The 14492-nt window shown below is 42.5% G+C and overlaps 1 protein-coding gene across 2 annotated transcripts in view; it reads right to left on the bottom strand.

The window, feature by feature from the left end:
• TUBGCP6 (tubulin gamma complex component 6) overlaps positions 1–14492 on the bottom strand; it is a 63567-nt gene that overhangs the window by 33686 nt on the left and 15389 nt on the right. For both annotated transcript variants that reach the window (XM_073652105.1, XM_073652106.1), the window contains exons 8-11: positions 9571–9680; positions 7995–8086; positions 7764–7903; positions 7515–7664 (exon numbers count right to left, since the gene is read on the bottom strand). In XM_073652105.1, the coding sequence (XP_073508206.1) occupies positions 7515–7664; positions 7764–7903; positions 7995–8086; positions 9571–9680 (492 nt within the window). The remainder of the gene's footprint in view (positions 1–7514; positions 7665–7763; positions 7904–7994; positions 8087–9570; positions 9681–14492) is intronic.

The raw sequence follows: 14492 nt of genomic DNA, 5'->3' as shown, positions 1-14492 counted from the left end.
GAACTTTGGGATCCTGAAAAACGCAGCAAAACCTGCTTTTTGTAAGCAGCTTCTTTACTCCCAAGAGAGCAGGTTTTGTCTGCAGAAAAAAACGCAGCAAAAACGCAACGTGTGAACATAGTCTAATAGTAAGGGCGCCATCAATAGGCTGTGAGCCAGACACTGTGCATCACATGTACCTGTGTGACTGGTGCCCTATATAAGCACCATCTGTGTGAGTGGTTGCTTCATCAGTATTTTGCACCTGTGCTACCCCCCGCCTTTATCATGGCGGTCTACTGCACCCTGCTAGTGCATTTGTAATCTGACCTGGTGTTGGTAAGGCTGTTTCTTTTTCGGTGATGTTTTTTCCAAAGCTGGACTAGTCAAGCACAGCGCGTTTTTTTTCTTTCGAATAATAACAGGTCTGAGACTAAAAAGCTGTTTGATTATTATTTTCATATAATTTCCATGTATTTTGGTGTTTTGATAATGAAAAAAATATTGAAAAAAAATACTAAACGTCAGGACTTGCCACAAACATATAGGTTCTTCTGCAAACTCTGGTGTCAATCATTGGCAGACAGCTTATTTTCTTTCTCCATTAACATCAACAGGAACTGCGTGATTGTCTGGTGGCAGTCAGGTGGTTAGTGACATAATGAAAGGTCCTTATGTTTTCAAGAAACTTGCACTGGAATTTCATTCATCAATCGTGTTTCCCCAAATTAGCGTTATGGCTTTGTGGAAGTGTATTAATTCGTTTGACCATTTCTGTTTCATTTGTGGTGAATCAACAGCTGAATATTACAGACTTTGTGAAAAAAGTATACTTCGAACTCTTAACAGTTGTTGAAGAGATGTTTAGCAGCAGACACATCTCTACAACAACTGTTAAGAGGAGACTTTGTGCAGCAGGCCTTCATGGTAAAATAGCTGCTAGGAAACCACTGCTAAGGACAGGCAACAAGCAGAAGGGACTTGTTTGGGCTAAAGAACACAAGGAATGGACATTAGACCAGTGGAAATCTGTGCTTTGGTCTGATGAGTCCAAACCGGAGATCTTTGGTTCCAACCACCGTGTCTTTGTGCAACGCAGAAAAGGTGAACGGATGGACTCTACATGCCTGGTTCCCACCGTGAAGCATGGAGGAGGAGGTGTGATGGTGTGGGGGTGCTTAGCTGGTGACACTGTTGGGGATTTATTCAAAATTGAAGGCATACTGAACCAGCATGGCTACCACAGCATATTGCAGCGGCAAGCTATTCCATCCGGTTTGCGTTTAGTTGGACCATCATTTATTTTTCAACAGGACAATGACCCCAAACACACCTCCAGGCTGTGTAAGGGCTATTTGACCAAGAAGGAGAGTGATGGGGTGCTACGCCAGATGACCTGGCCTCCTAAGTCACCAGACCTGAACCCAATCAAGATGGTTTGGAGTGAGCTGGACCGCAGAGTGAAGGTAAAAGGGCTAACAAGTGCTAAGCATCCCTGGGAACTCCTTCAAGATTGTTGGAAGACCATTTCCGGTGACTACCTCTTGAAGCTCATTAAGAGAATGCCAAGAATGTGCAAAGCAGTCATCAAAGCAAAAGGTGGCTACTTTGAAGAACCTAGAATATAAGACATATTTTCAGTTGTTTCACACTTTTTTGTTAAGTATATAATTCCACATGTGTTCATTCATAGTTTCGATGCCTTCAGTGTGAATGTACAATTTTCATAGTCATGAAAATACAGAAAAATCTTTAAATGAGAAGTTGTGTCCAAACTTTTGGTCTGTACTGATATATATATATATATACACATATACACACACACACACACACACACACACACACACACACACACACACACACACGTAACTTCAGCCTAAGAATGACCAGTAGCGAGACTTCAGCCTAAGAATGGCCGGACCTATCCTTCAGGGCGATTATAAACCTAAAAAATGTAAATCAATTTTTAATAACAAAAAAACATTTCAAATTGGAAACCTGAAAGAACTAGCGGCCATAAAACTAGCTCTACTAGAAGCCCTGCCAGGATTAAGGGGCCATCACGTAAAAGGACAGGACAGCAGTAGCATATGTCAACAATAATATATTATATTATATTAAATAAAATCTGTTCTATGTTGATCCAGAAAAGTAGGACGAGTGTCATGCGAGTACAATGCGATTTTTCTCATCTAGCATCCATAGGACATGAGTACGCAATGCGGTTTTAACGTCAGCTTTAACATACTGTAATTCTCTATGTCATTTAAAGCTAGTTTACAAACTAATAAAGCAATCTTATATACAGATATAAATAGATAGAATAAATAGCATAGATGTCCTGTAGATATTTAATGTTACAAGCGCCCTACATATAATAAACTAGCACCCTTTAGTGCCTTTCATGTGGCCCCTAAGGGGTGTTTAGCCTTATTTAACCTATTAAATAAATAATTCATTTAACAAAATGGTGTGGAATCCCCCCTTTTTTTAATAACCAGCTGAGGGAAAGCAGACAGCTGTGAGTTGGTGTTGCTATTCTGGGAAGGGGCTAATATCCATGGAACTTCCCAGCCTATTAATAACAGCTCAGAGATGTCTGTGTAGCCTTTACTGGTCATTAAAATGGGGGGACCCCAAAAAAAAAAGTGGGGTCCCCCCATTTTTCCGGACTAATATTAATAGGCTGGGAAGGGGTTATTGATATTAGATTGATTTCAGCTGAGTAATGTCCGCTGACATCAAGCCCAGGGGTTAGTGTCTGTCGGACACCCCCCATTACTAACAAAATAGTCAAAATAAAACACACACACAGAAAAATCTTTTAATTGAAAAAGCAATCCCCGACAATTACCCTCTTTTACCCATTACCATAGAAAAATAAAATAATCCCCAGGGTCTGCAGTAAATCGACGACAATCCCCGACTCTGCTACATCCGAAGGCTGTGATGAGCGGTGACATCAGTAACATTGCTGATGAACTGCGGTAATCTTACTGACGTCACCGCTTGCAACGTGAGAACGGGCAGTAAGTTCTCAAGCTGCGAGCGGTGACATCAGTAAGGTTATTGCAGTTCATCAGCCGTAAACCGCGGTAACCTTACTGATGTCACCGCTCATCACAGCAGCCGGGTTCACACGCTACTCAGTGTTCGGCGGCTGTGGTGAGCGGTAATGTTACTGATGTCACCGCTTATCACAGCCTCCGGATGTAGCAGTCGGGGATCGTCGTGGGGCATTCATATCAAGGATTTACTGCGGACCCTGTGGATTATTTTATTTTTATTATGGTCGAAAATGGGTAAAAGAGGGTAATTGCCAGAGAGTGCTTTTTACAAATAAAGGAGTTTTCTGTATATGTGTTTATTTTGACTACGGGGTTAGAAATAGGGGTTTTGACAGACACCGCTCCATTACTAACCTCTAGGCTTGATGTCATATACAGCTGACATCAACCCTAAAATCATTACCCCGATTGCCACCGCACCAGGGCAATCGGGAAGAGCCATGGTTAAGCTCCAGAATTGGCGCATCTAATGAATGCACCATTTTTGGAGCTGCTAAGGGCTGATGGGGGAGACCACTCCCCCATCTTTTTTTTTCTTTTTTTTTGGGGGGGGAGGGGGGTCGCCCCTTTTTAATAACCAGTAAAGGCTACGCAGATAGCTATGAGTTATTATTAATAGGCTGGGAAGCTCCATGGATATTGGCTCCTTCCTAGAATAACATCACCAGCTCACAGCTGTCTGCTTTCCCTCAGCTGGTTATTAAAAATATGGGGTACCCCACGCCATTTTTTTTTTCTTTTATTAGCTAAATCCATGTACATATATATATATATATATATATATATATATATATATATATATATATATATATATATATATATATATATATATATATATATATATATATATATATATATATATATATCTCACTGGCATGTTTCAATTCATTCTATTTTATTCTGATGTTTTCCTTGAGATGGGTGCGTAAAAATCGGACAGCACACGCATGGTCTGTACTGTGCAATTTTTTTTCTCGCACCCATTGACTTGCATTGGCGAGTGCAATCCAATTCTCGCAGACAATCGCAGCATGCTGCGATTTTTTTCTCAGTCTGATCCGAGATGAGATCTGACTCATTGTATAACATTGGTCAGAGTGCAATGCGATGTTTTCACGAATTGCACTCATCCGATTAATACAGCAGTGTGAGCGAGTCCTTAAAAAGAGAGGACTGTAAAAACCTTTTGTCTCCTTCTGGGAGCCCGGGTTGATTACTCCCTTCCCTATTATCGACAAGAATTCCCATTCTAGGGCCTGTTGACCTATCTTTGAGTACCTTTCTGGGGGAAGGGTACCAAACTCTAGTTTACCTACCAACTTTTCCCAGGCAGCAAGAAATACTTTTCGTCTTCCACCTACCTGGGTTCTGGTGTCATTGTCTCCCGGATTTCTTGGGGAGCCCTAATAAAAAACTGTTCCCTAGGGAGTTCTTTCCTCTGTTCCTGGACTCCTATTTGGGGTCCCTTTGTCTCGAGGACATGACTTGTCTGTTCTTTCTCGATAGTCGAAAGGATTTTTTGAACTTTGGAATGCTGGTTATTGGGAACCCCCTTTTTTTTTTTTTTTTTTTTTTTTTTTTTTTTGAGTCTGATGCCTCGTCTAAGATTTCGTCCAGGGTTGAACCAAAGAGGAACTCGCTCTCACATGGGATACCACACAGCCTGGGTTTAGAATGAAAATCCCCCATTCAGTACTTAAGCCAAAGAGCCCTTCTGGCTGAGTTAGAAAATGAGCATGTGCGAGCCATAAGCCTAACTCCGTCCGCAGACATGTTTGCCAGGAAATCTGCTGCCTTCACGACAGTTGGGAAGCTTGCAAGTAATAGGTTCCTCGGACACTTGTTCCTTATCTGAGATTCTAGTTGATTAAGCCACACACTAAGATCTTGCTGTGCAAGTGGTTGCCATGTTGGGCTTAGAGGCTGCCGCCCCCGATTCCCACACCTTCTTTACAAAACTTTCCGCTTTCCTATCTAATGGGTCCTTCAACAGCCCTGCATCATCAAAGGGGAGTGCAGTATTACGGGATACTGTAGAGACTGCAACATCTATTTTAGGGACCTTATCCCAGATCTCTCGACACCTCCGGCTCTTCTTGGGATAAAAGCTTTTTAATAAGTTCTTTCAATTCTTTCTTAAATCAGAGAGCCTATGTTTTTGTGGACGGGAAAACATGTATGCTTACGAAGATGTGCTGGACCCCTTGAACACCTTTAATGATTTTTTAATTTCAACCTTGATCAGGGATTTAATACTTTCCACAAGGGAAGGGGATTCCTCAGCAAGAGTTCTTTCAATACAAGTCTGGCATAATCTTTTTCTATATGCATATGACAATTTACTTTTACATAGTGCTCATTCCTTATTTTAAGTTTTGTTTTGGCATGTGCCTTATTAGGTCTGTCCTATAATACATACAAGTACAAATACCGGCATTAGGATAATTTGTACAAGGGAACCCCTGGACTCACACCATCTGAAGCAGGAACTACCAAAGCCGTGGTGCTGCTTCTTCCGTAGGCTCTCAGGGCTGGTTGCGGTCATTCATTTTGGAATATTCCTCAAGCTACAATGATTTTGCCATGAGGACTTAAATTTTCTACTCCTCCCACCGAAATAACATCACCTGGACCCGGAAGTGATCTCTCCACTTCCTGCCCGGCCTTTCTCTTCCTGTCCCAGCCTTTCACAGAGGGTTGCGGGGAGCACCGTGCCATGCCAGGCCGTGCTTCCCCCTCCAGAAAGCCACCAGAGATATTCCTCCCCAGGAGAGACACTGCGCCATTCCAGGCCGTGCTCCCTCCCTCCAGAGATGCTGGACCGGTTTTCTGCCTCCCGGGGATACACTGCAAAATACCAGGCAGTGTTCCCCTTTCCGGAAGTGACGTCTGCCATTGCTGCACAAAGCCCCATCATGCTCCCGCTTCTCACGGATCTTCTGATGGGACCAACCACCCAAGGTAACACTTCTCTTTTCCCCCAAGCAGACGCCGGGGAACTGTAGGTTTCCATCAAAGACAGGAAACAAGTATATAGAGAGGTTCTGCCTTTTAAAGCTGTAGGTTTGGGGGCAGGTCCTCTCTCTCCATGGTGCTGTCGTGGGGAAGGGAAAGTATTTAAAGGAAGGTAACAACCCTTTTAAAGGGAATTTTACAAGTTCCCTAATGTCTTTATCCCACTGCTTCCAACAAGATTTTTTTTTGTGTTTTATGTTTAATTAATGTCCATAAAATCATTTATTTAATTTGATCAGAAATATGCAAAACAGTTAGAGACTAGTTGAGGCGATGTTTTCTTCTACTGGACTAATTGTTCCACAAATTAAGTTATCATGTCCTTGTGGGCGTGAGTAACAATTTGCAAGAGGGGGCTCACCGCCATCTGTTTGCAAATCTTACGCATGCGTACGACTCTCATTCTCCCGGGTATATATGTACATATACAAATCTAGAGTGGTGCTGTAAAACAGCCGTCCGTGCGTTGCTCTCCTGCCTGTTGTGGACTTTGGCTCCTCCATAGACAGCAGATTCTGTCCTCACTGTGCCCTGCCTGGGCATGCGCAGGGCGCAGATGAAGTCTGGGGAAAGTACTCCAATGTACATTGCTAGAGGATGGCAATCGCTAGCATGCACTAGATTTGCAAAGAGCCGGCAGTGACCCACAGGGGCATGATAACATCATTAGTGGGATGATTGGTCTGCGAGGAGAACCTACCCCACCTTGGCCATTAGTTTACCGATTTGCAGATCCTTGGCCAAATTAAATAAACGATTTTAAAGGAGTGCATTAAAACAGAAAGCAAAAGAAAGGGGCTTATTGGAAAAAGTGCAATAAAGACATGGGGCTGGTTTGTGAATTATGGGGAAGTAGTCAGGTTCCCTTTAGGGATATAACAATAGAGCATAATTTCACAAAAAAAAAAAAATAACACCAGATATTCCAGCTCACCGTTACCTATGCTGTTCGGTGCTCGGATGACTGCTCTGCAATGGCCAGTGGTATGAAAGTAAAAGGATGGAAAATCCAGCTCTAAGGAACAAGCAATCTTCCTTATTCACATGAATTTGACACAGAGGACATACAGGAAAAACAACTTCATGTCAAGATGGAGCTGGCATAGGCATCTACGCGTTTCAAGTGTCGCAGCCGACGTCAGCGCTATCTTAACATGAAGTTTTACTGTATGTCCTCGGTGTCAAATTTGAGTGAAGATTGCTTGTTCGTTAGAGCCAAATTTTCCCTCCTTTTACTTATGGTTTCACGTGCTACTGTTAACCATATGCCATTCTTGAGTATACATTGCTCATAATTACTTTACTAACAGCCACTCATAAGAAACTATTAAATCTGATCAAAAGACCTATAAAAGTACATGTGAAGCTATATATAAAATATTTTTAAATAAGTTAAGAAATGAGAAACTGACTGCAAAGAAAAAACAAAAACAATTCCCATTAAATGGTTACCTTCTCCTCTTTACTGATGCTGCTCTGCCGTGCAATTCTCTCCATTCTGGCTATATAGACTGCACAGTCTTTTCTGATTTCCTTTAATTCTTCTAAGGAGAATGTAACCGATATGCGAGGTACAGGAATATCAGACCAACAAATGTAATGCTGAAAGAAAAAGAAAAAGCCTATGAGCAAATGTTTCCCTTTCCATTTACCTACACCATCAATAAAAAGCCAGCTAATAATGCGGGCATTGGTACCCACCTTGGGGCAGCACACTTTCAATAAATTTATAGTTTTCCCACACATGTAGATTTCATTAGCTAGATGCTTCAAAAAGACCGGCACACAATCTTCCACGTCTTTGGAGATCAAAACATATCCATGGGTCCAATAACATTTGTCTAAAAGAAATAGAAAAAATAAACAAGGGGAAAATGCTGATCAGAAAGGGGAATGATGAAAGCAAATTCCAGTGGATATAGAATACGATACCTCTAAACCCGAGGAAGTCTTCATTCACCTGGATCATAAATTCTTTACAAGCATCCCTTAGGACACCAGTGTAGACCCAATCATAGATGAATCTGAAAATGGACACAAGTTTCTATTTCATCACACCTTATAAATACAAGATAGTATCAACAGATCCCTGCAATCCGTGCTAGTTTAATGACCAGGATAAATGCAGAACACTGACGCAAGTACAGTGAGGAGCCATATAAACAATGCTCTTAAAGGAGCACTTGTCATTTTTTATTTTACAATCCATTAGCAAAAAGTAATGTGTACACAAAGAGTTTATTGAAATACTTAACGGGGGCTGTCTTCGGCTGTTACTAGTTCCACTCTGGCGGAACGTGACCACATTTGTGACATGCTGAATCACAGTGGTCACTTTTTAAATGTTTCAATGCAAGTCTATGACACTCAGAACAATACCCTCTAGGCGTGCTAATATGGCTTGAAGCATCTCCATACTTGTCGCATATCTGGGATGTCATTGGTCGACAAATACAAAGGAAGCTGCCACCAGCGGATCGTGATGATTTACGTATCCAAGTGCATTCAGCGTAGCAGAACATTCCTCAACCATTAATAATCTCATTTATACATGGCAAAGTTTGTAATTGTGTATATTTCTGCATATGGCGCTCATACTAAATACGGAGTAGATCGAGAGAATTTGAAAATTTGGTTTCCAATTTTTCACCATTTACATATTATTAACATGTCTATCCATCCTGTGGTTTCCAAAAATTTCACGACTTTTCATTCTCGATGCGGCAGTTTTAATGTTGAGGAGTGCATGGATGCAATATTCTGCTTTATATGAACCGTGTAAATGTCACTGGCTAGGGAAATTAATTACATAGGTGAATGACATCCTAAAAGAAAATTATAAAAAAAAAAAAAAAAAATACAAATGACATAGGGTGGAATTTACTAACATCTTTACTCTAGATTTCTGGCTTCTATAAATGAGAGTTGCACAAAAATGTTGTGACTTTTGCCATTTTTACATTGGTCCTGCTCCTTTTCTTGAAAGTCAGCAGGGCTTAAAGGGGCTGTCTGGCTTTGGGGTACAAGTCTGCACGCATTCTATGTGACTACAGACTTGTGAATCTTCATATTGTGCGCACACTGCGTGCATTAAGGATTCTCCAGTGCTGGCAGCATGATCACAAGTGTGTGATTTGCATACATGCGGTCACTTCCCAATAGATGAGCACGGCCTCGCTCTATATAGAAACAGGAGGTAAATTTTCCCTGCAAGAGTCATAAATCGATGGCAGGGGAAGGAGCGGAGCAGTTGGGTCAGGAGCCGCAAAGGTGGATGGATAAGTATAGGAACAAGAGACTTCCTGTTTCCACAAAGAGCAGAGAAAAGAAGAAAAAAACAGGAAAGAAACTTTGATGGGAGTGCTTCTTTAATGAACTGGAGCATCTTCAAGTCAGCAAATGTAGACTGAGCACTGTAACTTAACTAACCCCAATGTAACATGCAACATCTCTCTGATCCAGCAGAAACATTGAACGCTTGACTCTGTAATATTAGGAAGCTCTTTACCTTGTGTATGGCTCAGAACTGGATTTTAAGAGCGATAATAAGACAGGGTAATTTTCATTGCTGCTGTTTTCAAGAGCTTCTTTGTAAAGGTAGGATAGCAATTTAACACCCTAAAAAAAAAAAAAATGCAATATTTATATAAAAATAAACCAAATGACATGAAAAAGTCTCAAAAAAAATCACAGAATCTGTATTAATAAAAAAGACATATAAAAGAGGATTTTGTGCACTCACCGTATAATCTCTTTCTCAGAGCCTTCATTGGAGGACACAGGAGACCATGGGGGGCTGCTGCCACTATGAGGCTGACATTAGGCAAAAAAATAGAATTAGTCTTACCGGTAATTCGGTTTCTAAGACCCTCCACGACAGCATCACCTGGAGGTAGCCTCCCCATCCTAATTAGGGACAGGAAACACAAGAGGTTAAATAGCCCCTCCCCGCTACCATCCCCGGTGTTTTCAAAGGACCACACAAGATGAATGCTTCAATAATATTTTATTAACACTAAGGAGTTTTTCTCATAAATCAAGAAAGGGCGGGAATTACCTGTGCTGTCGTGGAGGGTCTTAGAAACCAAATTAGGGGTAAGACTAATTCTATTTTCTCCAATCCCCTCCACGACAGCACACCTGGAGTAATACCAAAGAATGAATTTTAGGGAGGGACAACCGCCTGAAGGACTTTCCTTCCAAATGCTAGGTCTCTATTTGACATTACATCCAATCTATAATGTTTAGCAAAGGTATGGACGGATGACCATGTAGCCGTCCTGCAAATCTGCTCGACGGATGAGCCAGCCTTTTCAGCCCAGGAGACCGACATAGCTCTAGTAGAATGAGCTTTCAAGGATTCTGAAGGAAGTAAATCTTGATTTTTGTATGCCTCACAAATCGCTTTTTAATCCAATTTGCCAGCATGTTTTTGGAGATTTTCTTCCCTTTATTGGGGCCTCCATATTGCTGAAATAGGCTCTGATTCTGTCTCCAGGACTCAGTCTGACTTAAGTAGAAGATGATAGTCCTTCTAACATCCAGCAAGTGGAACTCCTCTTCCCTGCTTTTGATGGATTCTGACAAAAGGATGGAAGGATTATAGGCTGAGACATATGGAATTCAGATGAGACTTTGGGAAGAAAATGAAGGCTCCAACTGGAGGATGATTCTGTCTTCCAAAACACGAAAGTAAGGCTGCGTGCCCACTATGCGTTTTCCAAGCGTTTTTGCCGTGGAATTTCCGCAGCGAAAACGCTTAAAAAACGCTTGGTATTACGTGCCCCTTGGTCCCCAATGATAATCCGCATGTGCTGTGCATATGCTGCGGAAATTTCCGCTGCGGATTATCAATGTGGAAAAATACACACTATGTCCATTAATTTTGCGGACACGCAGCGTAATTGCCGCCATTGACTTGCATTGAACCGCATATTATCCGTGTGAGCACGTGTGCCCATGAGGATATCATACGGTTCAATGTGCGGATGGTACCCGGGTTTGGAGAAGAGGAGACTCTTCTCCAGACCCAGGTACCATAGAACCTGTTAAAAAAAAAAAGAATTTAAAATAAAAAATAAAGATTATACTTACCTTCTGATGGCCCCCGGTCTCCTCAGCGATGCGTCCGGTCTGTTGTATGGGTGGCGGTGGTGTGAAAGGACCAGCCATGTCGTCATTTAGTCATGTGACTGGTCACGAGACCGCTGACGTCAGCGGTCGCGTGACCAGTCACATGACTAAATGACGTCATGGCAGGTCCTTTCACACCACTACGACCGATACAACAGACCGGACGCAGCGGAGAAAACACCGGGGGCCATCGGAAGGTAAGTATAATCTTTATTTTTTACCATTCTTATTCTTTTCTTTTTTTTTTTTAAACTATTACTTGGTCACACTATATAAATCCATGCTGGTTGCATGGATTTATATAGTGTGACAAAGTTGTCAAGCACTTTTCCAAGTGATGCTAAAAATCGCTTGGAAAAGCGCTTGATAACCCGCATGCAGAAATGCATGTAAAAACGCTTGACAAACGCTTCTACCTGGCAGGAAAAACGCATGTAAAATCCGCATGCGTTTTTCCTGCCAGGGCGAAGTGGAAAAAATATGCAGCATTTCTGCATCGTGGGCACATAGCCTAAGGCTGTGTGCCCACGTAGCATTTTTCAAGCGTTTTTGATGCGGAATTTCCGCAGCGTAAACGCTTGAAAAACGCTTGGTAACACGCACCCCATGGTCCCCAATGGGATTCCGCAAGTTCTATGCACATGCTGCGGATTTTTCCGCAGCGTTTATGCTGCGTTCAAAAATCCGCAGCATGTCATTTAATTTTGCGTTTCCGCAAGCAGAATTGCCTTTGTTCAATGCATAAAAAACGCAAGGCAATTCCGCATGTGGAAAACGCGTGATAAACGCGCGAAAAAAGCGCGATAAACGCGTGCGGAATTCCGCATGCGTTTTTCCGGGAGAGGACTTGCATTTATGCAGCAGAAATTTTCTGCTTCATAAATGCAACGTGGGCACATAGCCTAAGGCTCTCTGATGGAAAGTGCTTGAATTTCCCCCACTCTCCTAGCTGTAGTCAGGGCTATCAACAATGCTGCTTTCCATGAGATTTGAGATTCAGATACTGGCTTGAAAGGTTGCATGGCAAGGCCTTTAAGAACCGTATTGAGATCCCAAGGCGGAACCTTTCTTGCTCTCGTCGGGTTCATTCGTGATGCAGCCGTCATGAATCTCCTCCATCTGTTTTGGGCCAAGTCAGTATCAAAATAGGAGGTTGGGGCCGAGATCTGGACCTTAAGAGTGCTTGGTCTTAATCCTTTAGACAGACCGTTTTGCAAAAAATCCAGAATCTTAGATATATTCGGCTGAAAGGGATCTAGTGTATGAGGGTCATACCACAGCTTGAAAGTCTTCCAGATCTTTCCATAAATGGAGTTCGTGACCTGCTTCCTGCTTTTCTGCGGTATATGGATCACCTCCTCTGAAAAGCCTCTGGCTTTCAGGATGGTGCCTTCAGAAGCCAGGCTGCTAAGAAGAGATTCTGAGGGGTCGGATGGTAGATCAGACCCTGATGCAAAAGATCATGTATCTGAGGAAGAATCAACGGCTCTGCCACCTTCAAACTGTTCAATATTCCAAACCATGCCCTTTTGGGCCACATCGGAGCTATGAGGATTGTTTTTACCCTTTCGGCCCTGATTTTTTGTAAAGTCCTTGGTAACAACGGAATTGGGGGAAACACATATACGAGACTGACATTCCAAGGATGAGCAAAACGCGTCTATCCCCGCCCGCTGCCGGATCCTTGGGGTCCAGGGAGAAAAAGGTTTTTACTTTCGCATTCTCATGGTTTGCGAACAGATCCACTTCTGGATTTCCCCATTTCTGTACAACCATGTGGAATATCTTCCAGTTCAGACTCCATTCCCCCGGATGAATGTCCCTTCTGCTTAATAAATCTGCCTGATAATTGTCGGAGCCCTTCAGGTGCAGAGACAACAGGGATAGGAGATGAAGCTCTGCCCAGCGAAAGATCCTTGCTGAGATTAACTGCAGATTTCTGTTCCTTGTGCTTCCCTGATGTCTCAGGTGGGCTACCGTTCAATTCTCTTAAGTTCGAGGACTGATCCGCAATTTCTTGCGACCAAATTCCCTGAAAGGCCACCTGGGAGACTAAGGCTCCCGATCCCCTCCTGCTGGCGTCTGTCTTGACTGACACAAACGGATGCTGAAACCATACTGTTCCCTTTTCCAGATTTCTCGGACAAAGCTACCATCTTAAAGATACTTTCACCTGCTCTGGTAGATGAATCCTGCTGGTGAGGGAACTTAGAGATCTCTCCCAGTGGGAAAGGATGAAGCTCTGGAGAACCCTTGTATGTGCTTGAGCCCAAGGTACCACTTGAATAGAGGAAGTCATGGTCCCCAGGACGGACATGGCGAATCTTATTGAGACCTTGTTCTGGTTCATTAGTGCACGGACTTTTGACCTCAGCTGAATTTGCTTTTGCCTTGGCAAAAATGAGGCCTGCTGCTGGGAATCTAGAAGAATCCCCAAAAAGGTCTTCTTGGTGGTGGGAAGTAGATCTGACTTGTCGCGATTTATCAGCCATCCCAATGATTCCAGAGTATGAAGAGTCATCTGGAGGTGCTCCTTCGATATTGGGACTGAGGGAGCCATTAATAAAAAAAATCGTCCAAATACGGAACGATACTGATATCCCGTCTTCTTACAAAGGCCACCACTTCTACCATGAGCTTCGTGAACAAGCGGAGAGCCGACGAAATCCCGAAGGGAAGAATGTTGAACTGAAAATGATGTATTCTTTGATTTTGACTTGCAGCAAATCTGAGGAACTTCCTGTAAGAAGGATGAATTGGCACATGATAGACCTGCAAGAGGCGTACTATTGTTGCCATCACAAAATCTTTCCCAATCAGTGGAATTGTGGACTTTAAAGATTCCATCTTGAACCTTCTGTATTTTACATATTGGTTGAGACTTTTCAGATTGAGAATTATCCTGTAGGCACCTGATGCCTTTTTTTAACAAGAATATTCGAGAATAGTGACCTTTTCCTTGTTCTCTGCCAGGAACTGTTGATATTACTCCTGCATTTTGTAAATCCTGAAGACCTGATATTAGGACTTTCTGCAATCTTGAGGAAGACAAGGTTGTTATCTCTACTCTTCTTGGCGGGTTAGCAGCGAAGTCGATTTTGACTCCTGTTTCCACTATCTCCAGTATCTTTCTGTCTGTTGATATTAGCCACCACTGTGGAAGGAAACTTGCAATCCTGCCTCCTACCTTCCTGACGTCATTGTCTGTCTGGTCTTAAGTTTTGAAAAATATTCTTCCCTCTTCCACCTTTGGGGTAAGACCAGCGACCAGATTTTCCTTTGCTTCTATAGTGAAAT

Source organism: Phyllobates terribilis, unplaced genomic scaffold, assembly GCF_046119375.1.
Source record: "Phyllobates terribilis strain yellow unplaced genomic scaffold, ASM4611937v1 Scaffold_11__3_contigs__length_659146591, whole genome shotgun sequence".
NCBI lineage: Eukaryota > Metazoa > Chordata > Amphibia > Anura > Dendrobatidae > Phyllobates > Phyllobates terribilis.
The sequence above is the reverse complement of the archived record's forward strand: the minus strand, read 5'-3'. Positions and strand labels throughout refer to the sequence as shown.